Source organism: Equus przewalskii, chromosome 28 (genome assembly GCF_037783145.1).
Source record: "Equus przewalskii isolate Varuska chromosome 28, EquPr2, whole genome shotgun sequence".
NCBI classification, from domain to species: Eukaryota; Metazoa; Chordata; class Mammalia; order Perissodactyla; family Equidae; genus Equus; species Equus przewalskii.
Window position 1 is genome coordinate 6,697,550 of NC_091858.1, and position 21,853 is coordinate 6,719,402.

At 51.9% G+C, this 21,853-nt stretch overlaps 3 protein-coding genes across 9 annotated transcripts in view; 2 read left to right on the plus strand and 1 right to left on the minus strand.

Annotated features, from left to right (window-relative positions):
• RAB11FIP1 (RAB11 family interacting protein 1) overlaps positions 1-4,725 on the plus strand; it is a 29,400-nt gene extending 24,675 nt beyond the window's left edge. For all 6 annotated transcript variants that reach the window (XM_008543929.2, XM_070598332.1, XM_070598336.1 and 3 more), the window contains one exon: positions 1,704-4,725. In XM_008543929.2, the coding sequence (XP_008542151.2) occupies positions 1,704-1,922 (219 nt within the window). In that variant the 3' untranslated portion in view covers positions 1,923-4,725. The remainder of the gene's footprint in view (positions 1-1,703) is intronic.
• Positions 4,726-11,995: 7,270 nt separating this feature from the next.
• On the plus strand, positions 11,996-16,102 carry BRF2 (BRF2 general transcription factor IIIB subunit). Of its 2 annotated transcripts, XM_070598338.1 has the most exons (5): positions 11,996-12,286; positions 12,986-13,045; positions 13,505-13,826; positions 14,624-15,104; positions 15,466-16,102. In XM_070598338.1, exons 1-5 carry the CDS (start codon positions 12,133-12,135, stop codon positions 15,616-15,618), a joined length of 1,170 nt encoding a protein of 389 aa, XP_070454439.1. In that variant the 5' UTR covers positions 11,996-12,132; the 3' UTR covers positions 15,619-16,102. The 2 variants fall into 2 exon arrangements, with proteins under 2 accessions (XP_070454439.1, XP_008542147.2); XM_008543925.2 differs by having other exon boundaries at positions 11,997-12,286; positions 14,624-16,102.
• Positions 15,859-21,853, minus strand: part of ADGRA2 (adhesion G protein-coupled receptor A2) — a 34,590-nt gene continuing 28,595 nt past the window's right edge. Inside the window, exons 14-19 of the mRNA XM_070598337.1 lie at positions 21,520-21,728; positions 20,696-20,823; positions 20,259-20,382; positions 19,630-19,775; positions 19,041-19,130; positions 15,859-18,803 (exon numbers count right to left, since the gene is read on the minus strand). Of these exons, the coding sequence (XP_070454438.1) occupies positions 17,531-18,803; positions 19,041-19,130; positions 19,630-19,775; positions 20,259-20,382; positions 20,696-20,823; positions 21,520-21,728 (1,970 nt within the window). The 3' untranslated portion in view covers positions 15,859-17,530. The remainder of the gene's footprint in view (positions 18,804-19,040; positions 19,131-19,629; positions 19,776-20,258; positions 20,383-20,695; positions 20,824-21,519; positions 21,729-21,853) is intronic.

Sequence of the window (21,853 nt, forward strand, 5' to 3'; positions counted from 1 at the left end):
TTTTTGAATAAACAAAATCCTTATATGACAGAGATATAATCTAAAAACCCTTGAGGACATATTCTTGGCTATTTTTTACAAAGACTGTTTTTTTCTTGATGGGATATGTAAACAGGCATGCAACTTTTAAAAAAATTATAGTAAAATAAACATAACATAAATTTTACCATCTAAACTAACCATTTTTAACACTACTGTACATTTCAGTAGTGTTAAGTACATTCACATTGTTGTACAACACGTCTCCAGAATTTTTTCCCAGACGTGCAGCTTTTAGGTTGAAGATTGTTTTGGAAGTCACACGTAGACTGACTGAGGCCCAGAGGGGGTACCCTGTGAATGTATGCCTTCAATAAGTTAAAATAGAAAGGGTTAAAGGAGAAGCAGGTTTTCGAAAAGTGGTCCAGCATCTCACCTATTTCTGTGCAGCCTGCGTTAGGCTGAGACCTGCTCTCTATTTGAAAGTGTCAGCGTGTGTTTCTAAGCTAGGATTGCAATCACTGTGCTCTTCTTCCCAGCCAGGCCGAGAGGGATGGGATTTCTCTAGAAATTTTGGCCAGTGTGTAGACAGTTTGCGTCACTGGACGGAACAGGCCTTCTATCACGTTGTGTCAAAGGGTATTGATTCTGCTCTTGACTGAGCGTCTTGGCCTTCCTGAGTGGAACCCCTGGCCCCAGGGCTGGGGCAGTGTGAGTGCCTCAGAGTTCTGCAGGCAGAGTAGTCTTGAGGTTGCTCCTGGGCCTTATTTGTTTAAACTTGTAAATCTCCTGAGCCACAGATTTCAGAAAAAGTTAGCTGGTTTTTTTTCTCTCTTTCCCTTCCTGGAGACCTGGGAGAACATGTTACTTTTTATTTAATCCTTATCTTGTGTTTCCTCATGGTTCACTGGCCGTTTGCAGTTGGACTCCAGTCATCCCAGATTGTAAATGCCGATGCAGGGCCTCCTGAGGGCTCCTGCTCTCGTCAGGAGTGGGGCTGCTCAGCCCTGGCACAGGCCGCCGTGTACCCAGAGGGTGCGCCCTTAATGTCTGAGGGTGGTGACTGTAGTACGGTGGCACTTAGCTTAGACCCTGCGCATTTTTTGAGTATGAATTGACTTCAAGTGGAGCATCTGAGGGGCCAGTGCATCACTGTGATCACCAAATCCTGCAGAAGAGCTGAGGCGCTCACGCAGTCTGGGCTAAGCAGCCACCTGTTGTCTCCGGAGGAGAGTGTCAGCCCTGCGCCTTCTGTCACGAGGGCTTCTTCACGGGCCCCTCACTTGGGGCTCAGCTCTCATCCTCACGTTGAGACTTGGTTGTGCCAGTTCCTCCTGTGCACAGAGGCCTTCAATGATTATGTTTCTTGCAACCCCAATTCAGAGTCTAGTCCAGGGGTCTGCAGCGTGGGGGCCAAGTATGGGTTTTACGTTTTTAAAAGGTCATAAAACAAAAAACCAAATAAAACAATAAAGAAGAACATGCCACAAAGGACACATGTGGCCTGCAAAGCCTAAAATATTTACTCTCTGACCCTTTACAGAAATTCTCATCCTAAAAAACTTCATCCTAAAAAACCTTTAGGTGTTTTCTACCTAAATTAAAAACAGATTCCCAGGGGACCCAGCTCACTAATAACATTTTCCTCTTTTGTGTTTCTTTTAGATATTTGATTTCAATGCTGACTTTTTCACTTTTTCCTCCCTTATCTCCCCTCCCCAAAGAAATACAGCCCCTCGGACCCTGCTTTTGCTTACGCACAGCTAACCCACGATGAGCTGATCCAGCTGGTCCTCAAACAGAAGGAAACCATAAGCAAGAAGGAGTTTCAGGTTCGCGAGCTGGAGGACTACATTGACAATCTTCTAGTCAGGGTCATGGAAGAAACCCCCAACATCCTCCGAGTCCCGGCTCAGGTCGGCAAAAAAGCAGGGAAGATGTGAATCGCCAGCACACGACACCGAGACTTTCCCGTGAACTCATTTCCACCTGCTCCTGAGCTCGAGGACACGGTGTGCCGGATACCCAGCTTCCACATTGCCATCTCCCTTGCATGTTATCTGTCAAGAGTCAGTTCTACCAGTTGAAGCCAGGTTAATTATTACAATGAATCTTTTGCTGTACGTTCCCAGGGTTTTTTTTTTTTAAATGCCACTGTGCCTTTAACTGTGTCGTAAATACTTTATGCCCCGACCAGAGACGTGTCATAAGATCTGATCTTGGCTCAGAGATTCAGATGGTGCAGGGGGTATTAGTGTATTTTAACATTGGGGTTTTCTTTCATTGATATGGAGATTTTAAATTACGTACCACCCCCTGTCACTGAAGCCTGGGGGGATGAGAAGGAGCGCGCAGTGGGTGCTGTGTTACACACGTTTTCTTGGCTTTTGAGTAGCTCAGGCGTGGCTCTTTGGCTGCCAGTGCCGACTTTTGATACCATGGAAACCTGCCTACCGGGCTTCTTGAGCTTGGTCTTGTTGTTCTGACTGGAGCAGAGGAGTTGAGGGAAAGCCTCTGCGTGTGCCTTTTAGATTTTGACCAAGCTGCCTTTTCAAAACAGCAGCATCTACTACTCTCTAGCCTTCACATGTGCTCTCTGTCGACCCACAGGGCCTGTCCATGGGGATCTGGAAAGCCGACTAGGGGTATTAGTGAGTCCGTTCGCACTCGGGGGGTATGAGTCAGAGTCCCTCCTCTCCAGCGGGGTAGGGGGGTCCGGCTGGCTAGAATGGCCTGGTCACTGCCTTTATTAGCACTTACTGAAACGGCTCCACCAGGGAAGGAATGAGTTCATCGGATCCCTTTGTGCTTTCCCTTCTGTGTCCTAGGACACTTGGCGCCTTCTTAACTGGTAGCACCAGTTCAGATTCTTCAGGGAATTTCACTGCTAGTAACCTGATATTGGAATTAGAACGTTTCTGTGTTGCTCATTTTTTTCCCCTCCTAGTTGTGACCAGATCTCATGCAATCTTGACATCCCTCCTGGGGGCAGAATATCACAGGCCCCGGGGGGTGGGCAGGGTTGAGACAATAGCAGTTATTAAATTGGGTCTCTCATCTGTATGTTTTTGTTACACTGAGGTTAAGAGGCCGGATTCTTGGCAGCCAGGTCCCTCTTCAGGATCACGTTGGCTGCAACGTGAGTTATATTGGAGCACTTTAATCTGAAGGATGATACTGTAACTTGATTTATCTAATTAGCTTTTAATTATCTATAGCGATTTTATTTAATCCTCTCCTACAGTCCTGGGGACCTCTGTAAACTTCTCAGATGACTCGTATTTTTGTAGTGCTACGAAATTTATTTACAGACCTATAAAGAAAGCTGTTTATTCACTTGAAGTCTGAAAATGTACACAGATATGTTTATTCTGCAATCTGTTTTGTACTTGATAGAAATATATTTTGACTGTGATAACCCAAGTGCCCTGGGGCAGGGGTACTCGGCATGGTTCCTCCTCTGAAGAGCGGGTGTGGAAACCTCAACTGCTCACGAGAAGTGCTTGGTTTGGGGACAGCTGCTGCTAGGACGTGGGGGATGTGACTTGGTCAGGGTGTGAGAGGGGCGTCTGGCTGGAGGAGAGTTCCTGTGCTCTGAAATGCCACTTGGGAACTCTGGAGATTGAAGGACAATTTACTTCAAGGGTGTCTGGTTTCTACCACTGCTGGAAAAAAATTCGGTTTGTAGCATTCCTGCACCTCACAAGTAGATCGCCTGGAGGTCATTAGTTAATAGCTGTCTGTGAGGACTCTGCTTTCAGGGAGAATTTATCTGGGAAAAGCCTTAGCCTGCTCTGAGCCATTAGCAGGGGCTGGCGAACTGGAATGCGGGGGCTCTTGTAACTGGCGTATGTCTGAGGGCATGAGACCCATCTACACAAGGGGAGATGGGACTTGCCTCCAGCTGCTCCAAGTGCTGACTGGCCCTGGGAGGAGGCTGTGCTCTGGAGAAGCAGGGGTGACTCTTTTCTTGGCCTTGCCTGGCTGTCTCTAGAAAGAGCAGTCAGTCCTTTAGGGAAGCATCCGATTGAATACCAGACACCTTGCAGTGAACTTCAATTGGAGATCAGCTTCCTGAAAAAAATGTCAGTCCTTTGCCTGGTTGTTCCATCTCATCTCATTCCTTGGACTTTGACAGATATCCTGCCCTGTGTTTTATTCCTGTGTGTTAACCTCATCAGGGAAGCAGAATGGAGGAGCAAGAAAGTCTGCCCTTTGCCATGCCAAACAGCTCTCAGCCCTGTGTGGTGAGGCGTGTGCGCACGTACATGCATGAGTGGGGTGCATGGGTGTGGTTTCCAGCTTTGCTGACAGTGGGAGCTCAGCAGAGCGTAGAGGCAGGAAGGTCCATGGCACTCAGCCACACACTATTGAAGGCTAGAGGCGGTTTAGTGTTAGATTATGCGGGATCTTCCCTCCCTGGGTCACTTCTCCCAATCAACCTTTTTTTCTTTTTTAGAACTACTAATTAATGATTCCTCAAGGCCGAAAGGTTAATTTCCTTGGGAGGAGAACTTAGCCTCCTAGTATCCACACCAGTCTCAACTCTGGTTTCTCAAGATCTGTCACGTTGGCCTACTAACTTGACGTCTTCCCCCCTCCCACTGAAGGATCGCCCAGCGTTTTTAGATTGTAGAATTATCTCTTGCTTTGTTACTTTGGGAATTTTGAATTTCTTTGGTTTTGTTTTTAAGAAGTAACCTAAAATTTCCTACAACACTAAATAAAATGGTACTACCTTTCAAAGATCTGTGTCCGTGCTTTAGAATGGCTGCAGTAAAAATGTCTTCTGTCTCCCTGGAAAGCCTCTCTTGGGAGGTGACCACTGTTTCTCATCCCGCGCGGGTCCCTCACTTGGATTCCTGCTGCTGACACCTTGCTGGGTGCCCAGGGGTCCCACTGCCCTTTCTCCTACAGAGGATGGGACATCTGTGATCCCTTCCCCATGACACACCTCATCTTGGCCTGCAGGGACCATGGCATTTTCCAGATAAACGTCATTTGAATTTTCTGCCCCCAGTGCTAAAAGCTGCCGCCTTTTCGTTGGCAGTGGGCACCTCTGGCTGAGTGCAGGAACCAGGCCCCTTCCTGGATTTCCCCTCCACCCACCTGCCACCCACCCCCCAGCCCCCTGATTTCCCAAAGAGTGAGATATTCACTTTTGGGGCATGGTTTGAATTCACGCTGAGATCAGGACTGCCCCAGGTCTGGAAGCCAGGTCCCGGTCCCTGGTTCAGTCAACTTAGTCCATTCATTGTGGAGTAGAGGGTATTAGAGCTGTACAAGGAGTCTCCTGAGCTCAGCAATCCCAAACTCCAAGCCTTTCCTGACCAGGTGAGACCTCTGCCTGCCTCACAGCCATAGTCCATGCCCCAAGGGACCCGACCTCTAGAGAGTGAGCAGATGCTCTTTTTTTTTTTTTCTTGGTGAGGAAGATTGTCCCTGAGCTAACATCTGTACCGATCTTCCTCTATTTTGTATGTGGGATGCTGCCACAGCATGGCTGATGAGTGGTGACGAGTAACGATTGGTGTGTGAATTTGCACTGGAGATCCGAACCATGAACCCTGGGCTACCGAAGCAGGGCGTGTGAACCTAACCACTACACCACTGGGCCAGTCCCACCCTTTCTTTGAGATAAGAGTCACATTGTAGGGACAGAGGTAGGTAGTGCCTGTGAAGCTCTTGGGTGGGGCGGGGGGAGCTTCGTCAAGGCCTGCCTGGTGTCAGGGAGGGCCTGGTTACACCAACTGGACGTTGATGGTGGGGCCACCATGTAAAGTGATAGGAAAACAGCTTCTCTTAAAACTTAAGAGCTCTCGGGGCTGGCCCTGTGGTGGAGTGGTTAAGTTCACACATTCTGCTTCGGCAGCCCAGGGTTTCTTGGTTAGGATCCTGGGCACGGACATGGCACCACTCATCAGGCCATGCTGAGGCGGCATCCCACATGCCACAACTAGAAGGACCCACAACTAAAAAATACACAACTATGTACTTGGGGGCTTTGGGGAGAAGAAGGGAAACTAAAATCTTCAAAAAAACAAAAAACAACTTAGAGCTCTCTAGGTTTGATTAAAAAAGAAAAGAAAAAAGGGCCTTCTGGGAGGAGGGTCTCTAAGGAGGGAAAGTTGAACTACGCCAATGACCCTAGCTTTCCCTCTGGGGTTCATCTCCCTGGCTGGTGGAATCCTCTCAGGTCGGTTCCTGCTGCTGCCACCAAACCCAGCCCTCAGGGGCAGGTTACTGTCTTTCAAACTCCAGCCCAAGGAGGGACACAGCCCCCCACCCCTTGTTTTTGAGTCCCCTTAGCCCAGCTGCTAGGAACAGACAGCTTTTTTAAAATACCAGGAACATAAAGGGAATGATTATATAAGAAGAGCATAAAAAGTGAACTTCCCCAAATCCAGTACTCTGAGCCCAGGGAAGTCGGGCCCCAGAGGTCTGGGGTGCGGGAGGCACCTGCCTGTCTCTGCCTAGCGGCCTCAGGTTCTTGTCTTGGCTTCTTAGCTGGTGCAAAGGCCTCTCATGTTCCGTCTCCGGAGGAGCGGTGTCTACTCCTCCCCCTCACTCCTCTGTCCACTCACTTGGTCTGTAGCTTGTTCTAAGACGTGGCATACATGCTTATTCCTGGAAAAAAGACAAATCTTAAGTTTCCCATGACCAAGAGGTAACCACGGTTATTCTGATGCTTGTTCCAGCACTTTCCCCCTCATACAAATAGATACACTTTAAAATAAGATGGGAACAGGCAGTACAGACTGTTTTGAACTTTTCTCCGGACCTTTAGATTGTCTTCCGCAAGACGGACGGATAGTGATTCCTAGGGAGACCCTGCCCCAGCTAACAGCTCCCTCCACAGAAGAGCTGCACCAATGGCAAAGAGAATCCAGCTCACTGCAGGCTCGGGCTATCGTCACAGCCGCCTCTGCACCAGAATGAAGACCTGCTGGGGAGCACCCTGACTCTACCTCCCCGTGGAAAACGCTTAGAGGGTGTAGTGACCACTTTTTCACCATGGCCAAAGCGTCGGCAGCGTGGGCTCCCTTAGCCCTTAACCCAGTCTCTAAGAAATGGGTCCCATTCCCTAGGCTCCTCTTCAGGCGTCATCTTTTGGGTTTGGCATCTTCCTCTCCCGGGGAGGCAGGAGCTCTTGCTTCACATTCAGACGGGCTAACTTGAGCTCTGCGGGGCCAGCGCATCCCAGTCACAGAATCTCCTTGGGGAGAATGTCCTCACTCAGCCTTTCGATGTTCCACTATTTCACACAGAAACCTGTGTCCCGAGCCCTGGAAACAGTCAGTCTGGCGACAGTCATAGGCCTTTTCAGAGGTGAGAGAAAGCTGCTCTGTCCCTCCTGTCAACTGCTCATTTCAGAATGAACCCTGATTGAAACAAGGAAGGCCCACTTATTGATTCCTGCTCTTTGCTAAGCGCTAATGTGTAGCAGTTCTAATTCTCATCAAGGTAGGTAATATCTCCGAGATACAGATGTGAAAACTAGACTCAGAGAGGCGTCAGAACTTCAGTTGGCCTGGGGTCCTGCAGTGGGCAGTTAAGAAAGGACTTGAACCCCTCACCTGCCTGACCTTGCGTTCTAGAACAGGGGTCTGCAAACTATGGCCTTCAAGCCAAGAATGATTTTTACTTTTTTTTTTAAATGTAGGATGGATAAGCCTAGAGATCTAATTTATAGAATGATGACCGCAGGCAACAACACCACACTGAATACTGAAGATTTTTACATTTTTTAACAAATCGAAATAATATTTCGCAGCACATGAAAATTACATGAAATTCAAATTTCAGCGTCCACAAAGTTTTACTGGAATACAGCCACACTCGTTTGTTTACTTAATTGTCTATGGCTGTTTCCACGTTTCAACAGCAGACTTCGGTAGTTGCAACAGAGATGTTGTCATCTGCCAAACCCAAATATTTGTGATCTGGCCCTTTACAGAAAAAGTTTGCCAACTCCTAGTCTAGGATCATTTTGGGGGCCAAGGAGATGATTTTCTGAGTCACTAGGAATCCTAGAGGATTGGAGCAGGCAGGGAAAATGATATAACTCAACGCCCCCTCAAGACAGGCCAGATAAGCCACAGCCTTGCTGAGGAAGGCGGTTCCAGGTGAGGTGAGTGGTATTCACTGGTATGCAGAGAATGGGGCCTGGGACCACCTTCTTAGAGTTATCAGATGCCTTTGTCCTTAGGAGTTCAAGAAATCAAACACAGTAATCCTGAGCCCAGGGAAGGGAAAGTGTGCTGGGGGAACAGAAGAAACAGCACAAAAGGGGAAAGTGAGCGTGAGTGAGGGAAGTTACTTGGCACCAGGATTCAGGAAGTCCTAGAGGAGCTCTGCACCGTGGCTTGTTCACTGCGGGTGGTGGAGAATGAGTGGCCACTGAAGAGCCGACGTGGGGAAAGGAAATCCAGTCAGAAAGGCTCCAAGGCCGGAGTCAACTGCCGGGCTTAGTGTGACAAGGAGAGAGTGTCCTCAGGGCTCAGAGGGAAACTGGTTTAGAGTGACAACTTTTCAGTCACCTGAGCTGGGAGCAGCTCAGGGTGAGGCTGGATTGAGGACCTGAGTGCAGCCCAGCTCGCCCTGGTTACTTGCTCCAGATTAAAATGATCCCGCCCCTGAGAAACTCGATCTATTTGCTGCTTCTGACAAGCCCACCTAGGACAGGTATTCACGGGAGGTGAACAGCTCTTTGCTGAGGGCCAGCCCTCACTGCGGGAGGTGCTCCCGGGACATGGGGATGAGAAAGCCAGATCATTCCTGCAGAGACTTACACTCGAAGTCAAAAGGCAAACAACTAACCAGAATACACACATCTAACCAAAGGAGGACTGGCCGAGGGCTTCCTTCAGATCCCACGCCATCAGTGCCTTCCTCTTTGGTCTCCTCTCTAGAAAGAACTCGGCCTTGAGGTCAGTATTTCACATCTGGACCATGGCTGAAGGAGCCTTTCCAACAGCCTCTTCTCCCCAGCAGCTGTCTGCTTGAATCCAGCCCATTCTGGGCACTCAGCATTCCAAAAGCCTCTGTGCCAGGTACCATATGGGCACTGGCAATACAGAGCCAGGAAACACGGTTCCAGTATCACAGGCTGGGGAGGGGGGGAGTAGGGGAGAGGGGTTTGAGGAGCGTCTGTTAAACAGATAATCACTATCATTGAATGTCGGTAACTCTTAGAAGAGTTCGTACCAGTAGGAAGGGCACCAAGGATGATGTATCTGTCCTGATGTCCCGGAGGAAGGCAAATAAATTTCCTAAATAAATAGATTTCTTCTTGAGAAAGTGGAAAACCTCAGACTTACATGTCTTGGTAGAGTGCGCCATCTCCTGGTCTGGGTCCTGCTCACGCCCCAGGCTGCATGTCAAGACAAGGCTCTCTTACCCCTGTACCCCCTTAACGGCTGCTGGTTGGAGGATCAGAAAACTGCTCTTCAGCTTTACTATGAGACAATCGGGGAAAGCAGAATTTCAAGATTTCTGTCATGGGTAGATAACTCTGTAATAACATCTACTTAAAAAATGCATTTAAGTTCAAGATCTGCACAAAATTGGGGATGAGAAGTCTGATGCTGTTCTGCATGACAATGTAAAGAATTACTTCCAATGCCAATTATGCTGCTTTTAGGGACGTTTCCCTTCCCCAGTAAGGATGTCGACTGTACTGTCTAGAACTAATGGATGTCCCTGAGAGGTGTCTGTGTGCACACAACCATGCAAGTGTGTCTCAATATTTATTCGCTGGACAACCAGAAATATATCTTCACTGCATACCTCACGCTAGTTGGAAAGTCTAGTAGAGAGGGGTCTTGGAATGCCAAAGCCCCCCTAAGGCTATGGTGCTGAAGCCCCCTTGTGGTGTGGGGCTAGAGTGAGTAATTCCAAATAAGGGAAATGGACCGCTGGGGATTATTTTGTCCCTTGGTTGGGGAGAGGAAGTGGATCCTCCAGTGTGATTGAGTCCTGTGGAGGTGGATGGGATTTCTCTAAAGAGGAGTAGCAGTTCTCAGCCTCTGAGAAAGCAGTCCCTAGGGGAGGGGGTGATATCCTTAGATCTGGATATCAAGGAGAGAGGCTGAGTGTGGAAAAGAAGAGACTGACATCTTTTGAAGGTATTTTTATTTGGTTTGGTTGGCTTTTAATGATTCCCTCTTGAACTGTGAGGAGAGTCTTATGAAAATTCCCATTTTACAATTTTTTTTTTATCTATATTACAATCACCTTAAGTTCCTCAACCCTTAGTAAAGTCCATTAACAGTCTGATGTGATGCTGATGTGGAAGATGAAAAAATGGAAATCTGGCTGCTTGGTGCTCATGGGTCAACTAATGCCTCTTCAGTGCAGCAGCATCCTGCCAGCCTACTGAGGTCCAAGATGCGGGAAATTCTGTTGTGCAGTAGTAAGGGAGGGGAGGAGCTTGTGAGCCAGAGGGGCTGAACGGACAATTTTTGTAAGGTGCAGCACCACTTCCCCGATTTATACGAAAGGTAAGTGCCATCTGAAGCAGAGAAGGCTGATGCTTGGGTTATAGATAAAGTGCAATCTTTGTGTCAGAGATGCCCTTGTTCCCCACTGTGGCCCAGGGAACTCACAGTCTCATTAGGCATAGAGGGAGTCCTCTGTACCTGACCACTGATTATAGCTCTTTCAAAAGAACCTAAGGTCTGTCTGATAAGATCTCCTTCTTTTCAAGGCTCAAATCCTGTTTGAGGACTCCCTGGGTACATGGTCATTGCATTGCCTTGTCTCTTCAGACTAATAAGCACCATTTTTCTCTTGAAATTTTTTCAGTTCTAGAACGCATAATTTATTGATTTTCTAAAGAAGACAGCTGTGCAGAGCTTATTCCTCAAGAGAGTATCTCTATTTACTAAGGGAATGACAAGACATCCTTATCCCTGCATTCTTTCTGTGAAGGAGCTGTCCACTTATTTCCTGTTCTCAGGGGGAAGTGCTGATCCCACCCTCCACCCCCAATTTCCAATGCAATGTTGAAATTGAGCCCACAACAGCTTCTAAAATCTGCTAATGCTAGAGGCCCACCTGAAATTCTCCACTGTCAGCCTGAGAAACGGAAATACTCCACACACACTGTCAGCACTTGCTATGCTTTCTTGGAGTCATAAAACACAGGCCTCTGGTCGTCCTTGACATTTAACTTAACTTTCTTATTTTTCAGATACAACTGATTCTAAAACTTTCAACTACTAAAACTTTTATTCTTAACGAGTGCAATTAGGATTCACTTATAAGAAAACACACTCTCTTTTTGTGGTGACTTTCAATTTATATTCCAACATGACATACAAAATTTCTAATTTGTAAGCTCGGTTTCCGTAACAGCATCATTGGAGGCACAATTTTGCTCAAGATCCTGTGATCTACACTATACCAACCTAGGAACTCTAGAGTCAGAATCTTGGAGCATCTTAAAGCTCAAGGTTTTAGAAACGTCTGAATCTGCTTGGACCTTCCAGTCTGCCAAAGGCCTCACCACTCCACAATCTTTCACTTTAACCTTGGACTTTCCTTGCCTAGCCTCTGAAAGCATGTGAGTTTGCCACTCTGGGTTTTATTTCAATTCCCTGGTTCTACAGTTGAGAAAAGCAGATGGCAAAGAGAGGAAACGACTTTCCTGGGGAAGCCGTTCTGGAAAACAGATCACAATTTCCTGCTCTCTCACTACACTACTCTCCCTTTTAGACACACACTTTGTACTATGGCCAAAATCAACATTCACCACCAAAGAGAAATGGAGAATCTGTGATTCTCCCAGTGTTTTAGAAAGAAGAGTTGTTTGGGAATGGCAACAATTTCTTGTCTGTTATGCGTGTCCATGTAGGTAGAAAGTTCCCCTAAATTCAATACCAAGTGTGGCCCACCTCCAACTAACAGATAGGAGAAAGCTGAAGACGCTGTCCAGATCAGAAACCTCGTCTCCTAGCTCAAGTTTCTACCCGAGTCCGCAGAGAACGGACCGGAAGTGGCGTGCAGCCTCACGGAGGAGGGAACTACGAATACCACCGAGAAAGGTGCAGCCTTTAAAAAGTTCCCCTCCTAGTTGTGCGTCCGCCCGGTTCCGTGGCCGACGAAGGGGTGGGTAGCCGACGTCTTGAGCGGCGCTGGACAGCTGGTGAGATGCCGGGCGGGGGCCGCTGCCCGGACTGCGGCTCTACCGAGCTGGTGGAGGACTCGCACTATTCGCAGAGCCAGCTGGTGTGCTCCGACTGCGGCTGCGTGGTCACCGAGGGCGTCCTTACCACCACCTACAGCGACGAGGGCAACCTCCGAGGTACCCTTGCCGGCCCTTCCGGAGCCCCGGGGGCAGCCTGGGGCGGGGAGACGTGGGCCTCGGAGTCCTCTGCTCTCCGGCCCTCCTCATGTCACGCGCACACTTAAATAGGGGAGAAGACGACCCGAAGTGAGAGAGCGAGCTGCAGGAGCTCAGGGACTGCCGTTCCCCTGTGTTTTCCTAGCGCCCAGCATGGTATCTGGCATATAGAATCGGCATAATAAATATTGAATAAATGAAACAGAGAGAGAGAAAGTTGCACTCAGTTTACCTAGTCTGGCCATGGTGGGTCAATTCTTTATGAATACAGCGTATACTGTTATCCCTAAATAGTTTCTAGCACTGATTGGCAAAAGCATCCTTTTTGCTTTGCTTTCCAAGCCCTTCAGCAGGGCAAGCCCTCAAAATCTGCAGCCGGGAAAATTGCCTGGATCCGATGTACAGGAGGGACGGCTGAAAATCTGGAACACTTGGAGCTGCCCCGATGCAGCCCTCATCTTCCTCCATCTCTGTGTGTGTGATACTGCTCGTGGACGTGGAAAACCAGATGGACCTTGAACATGCGTGGATGGGCACCTCTGTGAGACAGGGAGCAGATGCATAGTGCTTTGAATCCTGCTCCCTGCCTTTGTGTGGTGTGAGGGCAGGGGTCTGGTAAATAAAGGCTAAACAAGCTATCTCTTGTCCATTATCTTACAGAAGTCACATATTCCCGAAGCACAGGGGAAAATGAACAAGTGAGTCGCAGCCAGCAACGAGGTGAGAATCAACTTTTTATGACACAGTGGCTTTAAAGAAAATTCTCCTCATGGTCCATCCCATCTGCTTGCTTTTCCTGTTTGCAGCATTACTGTGTAGGGTAGAGCAGAAGAGAATGGTACTTAGAAATAAAGGGTGGAGATGCTTCTAAGAGAGGTGGCAATTCAGTATAAGGTTTGGCTTTGCTCACGGGTGTGTAGGAGGTACTGAAGGAGCCCACATCCAACTTTGGCTTGGCCGTGAATCAAACCAGCCTCTGAAAAAATGATGGGCTGAAATATGACTCCTGTCCACAAATTTCTTTGTGCCTTTAGAAGGACATCACCAAGTGTCACTCCTGTCGTGGTAGAAAGGTACATTGTTCGTGCATCTGGTATCAGAGGCAAGTTTAGCAGAAATCGCTAGGAGCTGCACAGTAGCTCCTTTGACCTCTCTAACTCTTGCCGTGGGTTTTTCTAGGTCTCCGCCGAGTGAGAGACCTTTGTCGAGTTCTGAAGTTGCCACCGACATTTGAGGACACTGCAGTTGCCTACTACCAACAGGCATACCGGCACTCTGGCATCCGTGCTGCCAGGCTGCAAAAGAAGGAGGTCTTGGTCGGGTGCTGTGTCTTAATCACCTGCCGGCAGCATAACTGGCCTGTCACCATGGGAACCCTCTGCACCCTGCTGTACGCAGATTTGGATGCATTTTCTGGAACCTACATGCAGATAGTGAAGCTTCTGGGGCTGGACGTGCCGTCCCTGTGCTTGGCAGACCTGGTGAAGACCTACTGTAGCAGGTACCCGTCTAGTGGGAGACACGGGGAGGGGATGGGTCCTTAAACCTGAATCCTTTTACCTTTGGCTGTCTCTTTTTGACAAAATCTCATCTAAAAGGATGTGGCAGAAAAATCTATTCTCTCTCCCCTGTGCCTAGTCCTAATAAGGTATATCTTGTTTTATATTTCTAGAATGCTATAATTTTCAAGTCCCTTTGCTCACATAGCAACCTAATGATGTAGGAGAGTGGGCATTAGCCTTGGCACAGGGCTGCTGAGTTGCCCCACTCACAGTGTGCGTTGACTGTGTGGCTAGATGCGACAGCCCTACCTCAGCAGGATCATCTGCAAATGGAGCTGAAGATGACAGAGCTGGAGTTAAAAGCTAACTCTTTTTTTCTTTTTTGAAGTAGCTATGTTCTTTTTTTCCCCTGACAAATACAGTAGAGAGCAAAGGGTATCGGTGTCAAGTAGTTTTGGCTTTGGAACTTGGTTACTTCCTAGCTGGATGACTGTGGGCAAGTTTTTCAACTACAAATGCATATAACAGGGTGTAGAGTAGATTAAAAGAGAACTTTTATAAAGCACTCAAATAATGGCCAACAAATGTTAGCTCCTTTCTGCATTCTCCTGCCTTCACCTCGCAAGAACTCTCATCCTGTTTTCTCTCAGTACCTGTATAAACTTGCTGCCCAGCAAGCTTGCGTGTTGCCAAGAGGATACAATAGCTTGCCTCTTGAGCGGACTGCTCTTTCTCACTTTGGAAGAGCAGCCCCCACATAGGCATTGAGACCAGACCCTCATTTTGGTTATTTCAGCTTCAAACTGTTCCAGCCCTCCCCATCTGTGCCAGCCAAATATGTGGAAGACAAAGAGAAGATGCTGTCGCGAACACAGCAGTTGGTGGAGCTGGCAGATGAGACGTGGCTAGTGACCGGGCGGCATCCCTTGCCTGTCATCACTGCTGCTACCTTCCTGGCTTGGCAGTCGCTGCGACCTTCAGATCGACTGACATGTTCCCTTGCCCGATTTTGTAAATTGGCAAATGTGGACCTGCCCTACCCCGCTTCCTCTCGCCTGCAGGAGCTGCTCGCTGTGCTGCTGCGGATGGCTGAGCAGCTGGCCTGGTTGCAGGTTCTGAAACTTAACAAACGGTCTGTGGTGAAGCACATCGGCGACCTTCTGCAGCACCGCCGCACGTTGGTCCGCAAGGCCTTTCGAGATGGAACAGCAGAGACGGAGCCCCAGGAGAAGGAGCTGCAAGAGCAAGGACAGGGGCAAGGACAGGGAAAAGAGGAGGTGGGGGGTAGTTCCTTAGATTTGCCTGAGGGGAAGCGACCAGCTAGTCCTGCCCTTCTCCTCCCCCCCTGCATGTTGAAGCCCCCGAAGCGGACCTGTCCCATGCCCCCTGTCCCCATGGTCACCGGAGATGAGAATATTTCTGATAGTGAAATAGAGCAGTATTTGCGTACCCCTCAGGAAGTTAGGGACTTTCAAAAAGCCCAAGCTGCTAGCCGGGCCGCCACGAGTATTCCTCACCCTCCCTGATGCACATCTGGGGGGCACTTCATCCCATCTGACAGCAGCTCGACAATAGGCCTGTCATATCCAGAGAAATAAGTGCATACAAGTTCTTAGGTATTGTCTTTCTCGTTCAAAGGCACCGAGAGGGGCTCTGCAGTTCATTGGGTCCAGGTCCTGGAGCAGAAGTCAGGAGGAATGCAGCGAGGCCTTGGTTGGAGGGAGTCCCATCCCTTGGTGCCAGAGAGCGGGCTGCATATATTCATATCCCGTGGGATGGCCTTCCTCTTAGACTGTTGGGAGAGTGGCGGCTCTCTCCTGCTCCTGGTTTGAATTGGATACACTACTGCTCCAGGCCTGGCGGGGCCTCCCTGCTGGTGTGGAGCCGTTGGCATTTCCAACGGCATCAGCCCTCAGAGGACAGGACCTGGGCAGCTCGGCCCTGTGTCGTTCACAGGCCGTGGTGGGTTCCTGTGTACGGTGTCATGAGATCCTCTACTTCATAACAAAAGGACTGTGGGTGGACTAAGGCTATAGCTCAAAGGGCTTTGCAAAATTTTAATATATTAAAACAAGAGGCATCTGCTAGAAAACATTCTATTGTATAAACCCGAGCTTTTGAAAACATGTTTTCTTTGGCGCTTTTCATCCCCTCCCTCCCCTCTCCCCAGCGTATTGCAAAAAGCTCTCCAGTGCTAAGGCATTGGCAGGGTATGTAAACAGCAGCCAGCATACGTGGAAGAATAATACAAAGCTTTTTTTTTTTTTCTGTCTAATATTGTCTGTGCAGCAAGCATAAATAACAGGATCCATCCCAAGGCGTGTGGGTTTTCTCCCCTCCCCTGTGTCTTTCGCCTTGGTGATCAGGCTGGGGTGACATGGAGACTGGGAGGGGACCTGAACCAGGCGTAGTCTTCCTGTTGCTCTTCACAAGGCCCAAGCTTCCCTCCACTTCCAGTGGGTCCTGTAGGAAAAGGCTGGTGTTTGCTCTTTAGGTTGGGGAAAATATGAGTGCTGGTGTTTTAAAAGTAGTGAAGGTGCAGGCCCTAGGTGAGCTGCGGGGACCCTACCCACTGCCTCAGGGGGTTGGCTTGGGCTTCCATGAGGCAGGAAGCTGGTTTGATATTTTGGAGTTTCTCCCTAATATGGAGCTAGAGACCGAATTTCGGAAGAGTTCTTCCAGGTGGCCTTATGGAGGCAGGGAAGTACTCCTCCTCAGTCCCTTGGTGTTGGAAGGCACGTGGGGGTGTGGGTCTGGTAATTGAACAGTAAGTGCTTCTCCGACACCACCTGCAGCCTCGTGGTGAGCCCCTTTTCAGAGCGTTGTTTCAGGACTGTGTTTAAGGCGTGACTACCTCCAGCCCCATATCTAAGCACTGCTCTCTGCTTCCATCAATCATCCCCGGCATCTGGTAGAGTCAGCTTCTTGGGGGTAGGGCCTCGGCTTTGTCCTGAAGTGCCCCCTGTGCACCCTGCTGCATGCTTTGTGCACCACTCCTGTGGGAATGGTGTCTAGCCCTAATTGTGCACACTTTTCTCCTGCCCCATTCCATAGGACTAGTCGATATCCAAAGCCGCCTTTCACACCGCCCCGCCTTCTCCTGTTGCATAGTTAACCTGAAAAGCAGCACCTTGTTACCTCCCATGGGTGCTGGTCACCTGGCTCATCTCCTAGGCTGGCTTCCTAGTTAGCCAAAAACTGGGTGGGAGAGAGGCCCAAGCATCTAGGCACAGGTGGCTGACTTCAGAGGAGGGCGGTGACAAGAGAGCGGCGTTCTCGAGTTCTCATTCCCTGTGTTTTCCTGATCAGGCTGCCGATGAGGCAGTGGGGACAGACGCAGGGAGTACCTCAGGAGGAGGCCGCCTGGGCTGGGCCGTGCACCTCCACTCTGTCACTCCACAGACAGGACCTCCCCTCCTACCCTGAACAGCACCGATTTGACTGCCAAAACGAGCCTGGCATGGGAGGGGAGTGTATCAAGCCTGTGGGCCTGGGATTGTCTGTCGCTACTCCGGGGGGATGGCCCTCCTGGCAGTGGCAGGCCTCTGCCTATCCTTTGCCCCGCCTCCAGGACTAAAGCTGGTGAGCCCAGGTGCAGCCCTGGCACCTGCGCCTCCGACCGGTGACGTACGCATAGACGTCTTCGAGGGCCCGGAGGGGCCGCCTGTGGCCAGCCTGCCCTAGAGCGTCGCCCGCCCCCGCCCTAGACGGTGGTCTCGCTCTTCCAGAGGCCCGTCTTCATGCAGCCGGCTCCGGGTGCCTCGGCTCCCGCCAGGGTGATGTCGTCGTACTTGCCGCCCTTGGGGGCGCCGTTCAGACTGGCCGTGTGGAGCGGGTACGAGCGGCGCTTGCTCTCCTTCTCGGGCGCGCCGGCCCCGCCGCCCCGGAGGTTGTCGCGGCTGGCGCTGCGGCGCTGGCCCGGCCGGCCGGCCTCGGCGGGCGGCGCGGCGCTCGTGTCGCTGCCCTCCGACGGCGTGAGCACGGGCTCGCCGTCCAGCGCGGGGCCGCCGCCGGGGCTGTCGCGGCTGCTGCCCGGGTAGCTGTCGCACGGGCTGTTGCGCAGGCTGCCGCTCTCGCTGGACGGCGGCTCGGGCGCCCCCGCCGCGGCGCCCCCGCGCAGCGCCCGCAGCCGGGGCTTGCCGCCCGCCTCCCCCGCGCGGTGGCCCTTGGCCCGGCTCTTGTGCGCCCGGCGCCCGTGGTGCACATTGTTGGGGTGGCGGGGCGCGAGGCCCCCCCGGGCGCCCGGGGCCTCGGGATCCCCTTCCCCTCGGCCCGCGCCGCCCGCCTCGCAGCCCTGGCTCTGGGCCAGCTGCAGGTTGGTGAGCTTGCAGGGGCCTAGCGGTGGCGCGTGGCCGCTGCTGCCGCTCGGCGAGGACTTGAGCGAGGGCGGCCCCTCTCCGAACACGGGCGAACCGTCCTCCGGGGCGGTGGGCACGGCCCGGGGTGAGGCGTGGGGCGCCGCGGCAGGCGGGCAGCAGGCGCGCCAGGAGGCCCTCACGTCCCTGCGCCTGGCACAGTGGTGGGTGAAGACGAAGAGGCCTAGGGCAGAGGCTGCCCCTCCGTACAGACAGCTGCACACCACCCGGGGCAGCCAGCGCTGGGACACGGCCAGAGCGCCGCAGGCCCACATGGCCAGGTACAGGAAATGCGTGGTCACCAGCGCCCCCAGCTGGACTCCCGGGGAATAGAGGCCGTCACCATCCTCCGGGGGTCCTGGCGTCACCACCCCAGCGCTCCCAGTAGCCAGAAGGGAACCCGAGTCACTCAGGAGGGGGCCGCTGTTCCTGAGCCTGGTGGGACCCCTCAGCTCCTCCCCTGGCTCCAGGGAAACCCTGCTGGTGGCCCCCTTTGGGCTCTGTGCCAGGGGACCCCGTAAGCGCAGCCCTGCACACAGGAAATAGATCCAGGTGATCAGCAGAATCAAAGCCACCGGGATGTAGAAGGCTCCTAGGCTCGGACGCCACACCAGCCAGCAGCTGAGGGGAGACACAGGCAGTGGATGAGGAGGGGGAGCATGTTTGAGGTGGGGCCCATAGGTTGGGTGGCTGGGGAGATAGAGGAAATGGTGAGTGGGGAGGCAGAGACTGGCTTAATTAACATGCATGGGCTGGGGTTGGGTCACTGGCTGGGTGGGCCTGACAGCTGCCCTTGCCAGTGGAGTGGAAGGCATCAGTGCTGGGGTGGGTAGGTGGCAGGCAGGCAGCGACGCTCACTAGGGGCTGTGGTCCCGGTAGTTGTGAATGTTGACAGCAGCTGTGATGCCACAGATAATGAGTGGGATCCCTCCAGCGATCAAATAGAACCTGGAGAGGAATGGGGTTTGGGGGTCAGAGAGATGGGCAACAAGCGGGGAGGAACCTGGTGCTCAGAACCCGTGACTCAGGGTCTCTGGCCCATCCTCTTTCCCTCTTAAATTCCGTCAGATTTTTTTCCGGGGATTGCAAAGCCCCAACAGGGCAGGTTCAGCAGGCAGGTCGCTAGGGGCCTTGGCCATGACTGTTCTAAGGGACAGAGGCTAGAACTGCCCTCTCTCGCTGTAAATAGTGCAGAAGTCAGGGGTTCCCAGAATGCCTGCCCAATGTCCTTTGGAGTCACTCCCTTCCCTGGCTTTGTCATGCCTCAAAAGTCCTAAGGATGTACCCACTCCATGGCGTTGGGCAACCTGGCGCCACCCAGGGCCTTGCTGTTTTTGTCTTTGGAGAGTGATCTCCTGCGACCTTGGACCCTGAGAGAACAGTTTGGTGTCCTACAGCCCCCTCTGAGCCCTTCCCCACTGCCACGCTGACAGCTGGAAGCATGTACCGGAGCATGGGACGGGGGGCAGGTGGGGCTGAGTCCCCTTCTTGTGGAGGGGGCGCCCTCCAGGTGAGCTCCTTGTGGAGGACGCGGGCCTTCACACCCATCCAGAGCAGTGTGGACAGTGAAGAGTAGTGCAGAGTGATGCCCACCTGTGGGGTCAAGGCACTGAGGCTGGGGGACCAGGCTGCTACTACTGCAGCTTTCCCAGAGCCTCAGCCCAGCAGGGTTCTCCCACTCCTCCCATATCCCCAGCCCCCAGCCCCACCCAGGTCCCCCCCAAGGTTCTGTCCGTGCTGTTACCCTCTCTACTTCTACCCCAGTGTTCTCTCCCACTCTGGGGACTCTCCATGACCCTGTCCTTTCTATTTGGCTCATTCTGACTTCCCCTCCATTGCAGGTCTCCACTGTCTACTTTGAAGTCCTGTCTCCTAGTTTCTCTGCTTCTTACCACCCCTAACTCTCATGCCCTGCTTCCCCCTCCACCCAAACAAAGCGGGACACAGAACAATGAATGGAGCTGCGGTCCATTACCATGAACTCTCTTTTCTTCCCCTGCACCTCCCTACTCTATGCCTAGGCTGCCAACACTAATCTCGGAGCCCTCCCACCCCCACCCCAGCCCCTCTGCTTACCGCCTGGCAGACCATCTGGTAGTTGGTAAGTGTGATGCCTCCCGCAAAGACGGCGGAGGTCATGGCCATGTGGAAGCACAGGTTCAGCAGCATGTGCCAGCCCTTCCGGGACACATGGATGGAGCTGCCCCAGAAAGAGTCTTTAATTAATGGGCCACCCAACCCAAGGTGAGGCCCATGGGGTCTCAAGGCCATTGGGGGAGCCAAAGCAGGGAAAGCAGATATCTGTGTGCATGCATGTGTGTGAATGTGATAGAGGCCCCAGGGCAGGAAGGCCTTAACCCCCGAAATATGTTTCCCAACCCCAGAACCTTTCAATAAAATGCTAGGCAAGAGCCTGGGAAAGTTCTGTGGACCCACATGGGAAGGGAACACTTGCCAGTACTTAGAGACCCATGGCTGTCCCACCAACCCTCCCTGCCGGCAGGAGCTCCCACCTGTGGTTGAGGATGTAGGTGATGATGGTGGAGAAGAGGCAGAGCAGCAGCAGGGCCGTGCAGGGGTACACAACAGGATGCAGCCCTGCCCCTGAGCCCCCCACCTCCCTGGGGAAGGCACTCAGCTCCTAGAAAGAGTAGGAAAGAGGAAGTGAGTATTAGGAAGCCAGGAGCAGAGGCCACCCTGTGGAGTTCTGGCCAGTCCCCGGGGCCAGTTTTCCTTTTCCCAAGCCCCATCAGCTTTGATCCTCAGCTTTGGCCCTTAGTCCATCAGGGTAGACAAAGATGTAAGCGCCACAACTTCTACTCCTGAAAAGTCGGTCTAGCTGGTGTTAATAATCTGCCTTTCTGGGGACTTTTCAGATCCCCAGCCTGAAAATCAGAGATGAGGAAAGAGGGGGAAGGTTCTGTCTATAATCCAGCTGCATGCCTGATCAGGATCTGGGAAAGTGGGGTGTGAAATGTGGCAAAGGAAGGGGAACTGGACAGGGGTGAATGAGGAGGGTGACCAGAAAGGAGAAATGTTCCCAGATTTTTTTAATCTACTGTAACAGTCTGGGTCTCAGAGAGTGCAGAATGTGAAGACTAGGCTGGGTAGTTCCACACCCATCTCTCTCGATGTGGGAGTTGAGTCAGGACCTCCCTGTCTCCTGAAAGATGAAAAGGTGTAGGGGAGACCAGAGGGACATGTCCCCATGATTCCTGACAGTGATGAGTCCTGATAAGGCTGCTGTTCTTTCTGAATTTCTCTGTGGCCCCCACCTCGACCTCACACACATTCCTCGCTCTCTTGTCCTCCCACCCCCAGCCCCCACTACACTCACCATGAGCACGGCCACATTGCCCAAGTGCTGGCAGTGCAGGGAGCTGACGTTGGGCTGGCTGGAGCGGAGCTGGCAGCCTTCGGAGCTCCAGCCCCCAGGGCCCCCTGGCCCCTCCTGGCTCCACCAAGCTGCCACGGGTTCAGCGCCCTCAGCCCAGTGCCGCAGTGAAACGGCCACTGGCTCCGTCAGGTTGCCCACGCCACAGCCACCTACAGGGGAGAGGGAAGTCCACACAGGTCTGCATGAGGCTGTGGGGAGACTGGCTCGGGGTAACCAAACAGCAGCAGCAGCAGCAGCAGCAGCAGCAGCAGCCGAGCATACACTGAACGCCTGC

Excerpts from the sequence above, each read along its gene's own strand:
- BRF2 (XM_008543925.2), top strand. The coding sequence starts at position 12,133 with ATGCCGGGCGGGGGCCGCTGCCCGGACTGCGGCTCTACCGAGCTGGTG. Across the intron at positions 12,287-12,985 it reads CGACGAGGGCAACCTCCGAG|AAGTCACATATTCCCGAAGC; the intron begins GTACCCTTGCCG and ends ATTATCTTACAG. Across the intron at positions 13,827-14,623 it reads GTGAAGACCTACTGTAGCAG|CTTCAAACTGTTCCAGCCCT; the intron begins GTACCCGTCTAG and ends TGGTTATTTCAG.